The 3,529-nt window shown below is 61.2% G+C and overlaps 1 protein-coding gene across 1 annotated transcript in view; it reads right to left on the reverse strand.

Moving 5' to 3' along the window:
- BTBD2 (BTB domain containing 2) overlaps positions 1-3,529 on the reverse strand; it is a 20,230-nt gene that overhangs the window by 5,272 nt on the left and 11,429 nt on the right. Inside the window, 2 exon segments of the mRNA XM_034660005.1 lie at positions 29-185; positions 3,094-3,213. Of these exon segments, the coding sequence (XP_034515896.1) occupies positions 29-185; positions 3,094-3,176 (240 nt within the window). The 5' untranslated portion in view covers positions 3,177-3,213.

The raw sequence follows: 3,529 nt of genomic DNA on the forward strand, positions 1-3,529 counted from the left end.
CCCCGCCCCTCGCCCCGCCCCCGCGCACCTGCGTCAGCAGCATGAACGCGTTGTCCGCCCGCAGGTTCTTCTTCAGGAACTCCACGCAGTGGGCCTCGAGCGCCGGCACCGCGTACTTCTTGGCTGTGTACAGCGTGGTCATGACCGTCTCGGGTCCGATCTGAACCTCATCCGAGTAGAGAAACCTAAGACAGGACACTAGGACCGTCAGACCCAGCTGGCAGACATCACTCCAGCCCCTGCCCCACCAGCCCAGGCCGAGGAGCCTTCTGGTACCCTGTGGCCTGCAGACATGACCTGGCAAAGACCATTATCCGCCAAGACCAGCCACACTCCAGCACCGGAACTCGGGTCTATACAGAAGGCCCCCGATTCCTCTGGAGGCACCTGCGTGGGATCGGCCCTGGGACGGCCAGAGCTTTCCACAGCTCCGGCCCAGACGTCCGCATGGCTTCAGGGCCCAGTGGGTTCTGGGCGGGTCACAGGAGCAGGAACACCAGCCTGAAGCAGGCACTGGGCACTGTGACCACCGCCATCCCTGCACCCGGAATGGGGAGGTCCGGTCAATTTTACAGAATGAGGCGGTGGAGAGATGAGAACCGGGCCGAAGCCAGCGGGATGCAGAATGAAACCATCGTAAGAGCAAGGCCTGGAAGTCTGTGCCCATGTCCAGGGTCCCCCGTCCCCCAAGAATGTGCTGGAAGCCAAACACAGCCCCACACATCAGCAGCTATAACCCTGTGGGGTCAGGGAGACCCTGGGCCCGAGGAGAGCAGGGATGCGACACCCCGCGGCGCCCCGGCCCCAACCCCGAGGTCAGCAGTGCGGGGGGACCCCTGTGACAGGCGGGCCGGCAGGGGCGCGAGGAGGGGGTGCAGCCCCTCACGCAGCAGCGAGGGCAGCGCCAACCCTCTGAGGGGGCAGCTCCCCAGTAGTGCTGGGAACCGGGGAGCCAGCGGAGGGAGGTTATGGCTGGAACCCAGCATCCCGAGTCCAGTCTAAGCCAGGGTTTTGGCAAACTGCAACCCTAACGTTACGTGCTTGTGTGTTTTTTAATGAACATCTCTTTTATTTATTTTCTAAGAATTACGATATACTACACACGACAAGGGGGCACTTGGCTGGCTCAGCTGGAACGGCATGTGGCTCTTGGCCTCGGGGGCATGAGTTCGAGCCCCACATCAGGGCTAGAAATTACTTAAAACTTAAAAAAAAATACATGCACAGCATCAATTGTATCGCTGTAAGCATTTTTAGGCATACACTTCAACGGCATGAAGTTCGCTCACCCCATTCTGCAGCCACCCCCACCCTCTGTCTCCAGAACGTTCCGTCTCCCCACACGGAGACTCTGTCCCCAGGAAGCACGGACTCCCGAGCCCCTGCCCCAGCCCTGGCTCCCACCAGCTCCTGTCTGTCTGTGTGGACGGGACTCCTCTGGGGACCCCCTGGGAGTGGGGTCCTGCGGGATGTGTCCTTCTGGGTCTGGCTGCTCTCGCTGAGCCCGGTGTCCTCAGGCTCCGTCCACGTTAACATTCTAGCGTGTGGACAGACACTGGAGTTGCGTCCGCCCCGTGCGGATCGTGCCGCTGTGAACAGGGTACGTGGGTACCTGTCTGAGTCCCTGCGCTCATTTCTCGCACAGACGCTCCGCGGTGGAACTGCTGGGTCACGCGGTGAGGGACCTCCCTCCCGTCTTTCGCAGAGGCGGCCCTGCCTCACGTTCCCACTGGCCCTGCAGGGGCCCCGATCCCCCACCCATCACTGATTCTTGTTATCTTCTTTTTGTTTTTCTGTGTTTTTCATACTAGTGGCCCTGGTGGGCGGGAAGGGATCGCTGATCATGGTTTTGTCAGCTGTTTTTGTCAATGAAGTTTTTTTACAAAAAGTCTGTGGCCGCTCTTACAATACCAGCGCACAGAGCCCACCTGCCCCGGTCGTAGCGATCTGAGAAGTTACATGGTGACAAATCCGTGAGACTCTTCCCCAAAGTGCTACTTGTCATCGGGAAGACGCTGGCAGTGCACACAGGACCCAGCGTCAAGGACTACGGGGCATCCACGGACGGGAGCAACAGGACCAGAATCCCACGCGTCGAGGAGCTCTGGACAGTGGGGAGATGGGGGTGGCGGCCCCGAGGGCAGCAGGTCGTGGGCCCAGAGGCACAGCCAGCGCTCATAGCCTTGGACACGGCAGACGGGGGCGGCTTGTTCTGTCCTCTATACTTGCTGGGACTTTCACTGTTTCCTTCTCTTTCCTTCCTCCCTCTTTCTCTCGCTCTCCCGCTCTGTGAGTCAGGGCCGTCTTCATAATCATAAGAGAAAAAACAAACTCTGCATTTAAAAAGATGTTTTCACTGTTTGGAACAGTCTGTGAAGTTCCCCACCACGGTCTACACTCGGCATTTCTGGAAGCGAGACACCTGTGCTCCGCGGAGGAGAAGAGCCCAGCCAGCCCACAGCCTCGCTTCGCCCCCGCTCAGAGCGGGCGGCCCTCTGCCCCGGGCGCTCACGGCTCTGATGCAAACACACTTGAGAGGGAATTTTGAGTCTCGAGAAGAAAGAACCAGTTCTTACACCGTCTTACTTCTTCCACAAGCCCTGCTGACCACAAAGCGTGAGAATGGGGACGCACGCCGCCCACGGACAGGCCCAAGCCCACGACGCTCAGGGGGAACCAGACACAGAAGGCCCCGCGGCGTGTGAGTCCACGTGAGTGACACGTCCAGAACAGGCTCCTCCACGGCCGGGAAGGGGGCTCGCGGGGGGCCGGGGGCTGGGGAGGGGGAGTGATGGGGACGGGGTGTGCAATTAGGCACCACCGACAGTCGCCAACCCTGTGGACACATTACAAACCACGGACATGGGCGCTACCAATGGGTGGACCGTCCAGTATGTGAATTACGACTCAATTAAAAATATACAAAACCAGAAATGGGGTAGGGCCTCTAAGGCCCCCACCTCGCTTCAGAGGCAGGCCTGGAAAGCTTGCGGGAGCCGGGGGCTCTCCGGCCTCTTCCTCAACTCCGGCTCCGTGTCTGACAACACCAGGCCCCTCTGTCCCGCCCCACCGTGAAAGATCCAGAAGTCTTACTTGAGCAGCGCCAGGAAGGCGGCTGGCTCCACGTCGGGCAGCTCGATCTCCGTGGAGGTGGTGGCCATCCCCCCGTTGAACATGGCGTCGAAGACGGCACTGCCCACGGCCAGCACGAACCTGGCATGTCAGAGAAGAGCCGGGTTCCCCGCCATGCGGCCCGCCTGTTCCCGACTCCCGAGTCTGGGGGCCCAGGTCTCCCCACAGGAGGTGCTGCGGGTGAGCTTGGGCTGGCCCCCAGCAGACATCGGCCCAGAACATCCTGGTGGCAGATGCTTCCAGAAGGAGGCGCTGGGGAGCAAGGTGAATGTAGCCGGCGCCACAGCTACAGCAGGCCCCCTGCGGCTCTGCCCCCCCAGGCGTACGCGTCTCCCCCGCCCCCGTGCTCAGGCTGTGGGTGTCCCCTGTCCCCCCCCACTCGCCCCCCCAGGCTGTG

Source organism: Ailuropoda melanoleuca, chromosome 4 (genome assembly GCF_002007445.2).
Source record: "Ailuropoda melanoleuca isolate Jingjing chromosome 4, ASM200744v2, whole genome shotgun sequence".
Classification (NCBI taxonomy): Eukaryota; Metazoa; Chordata; class Mammalia; order Carnivora; family Ursidae; genus Ailuropoda; species Ailuropoda melanoleuca.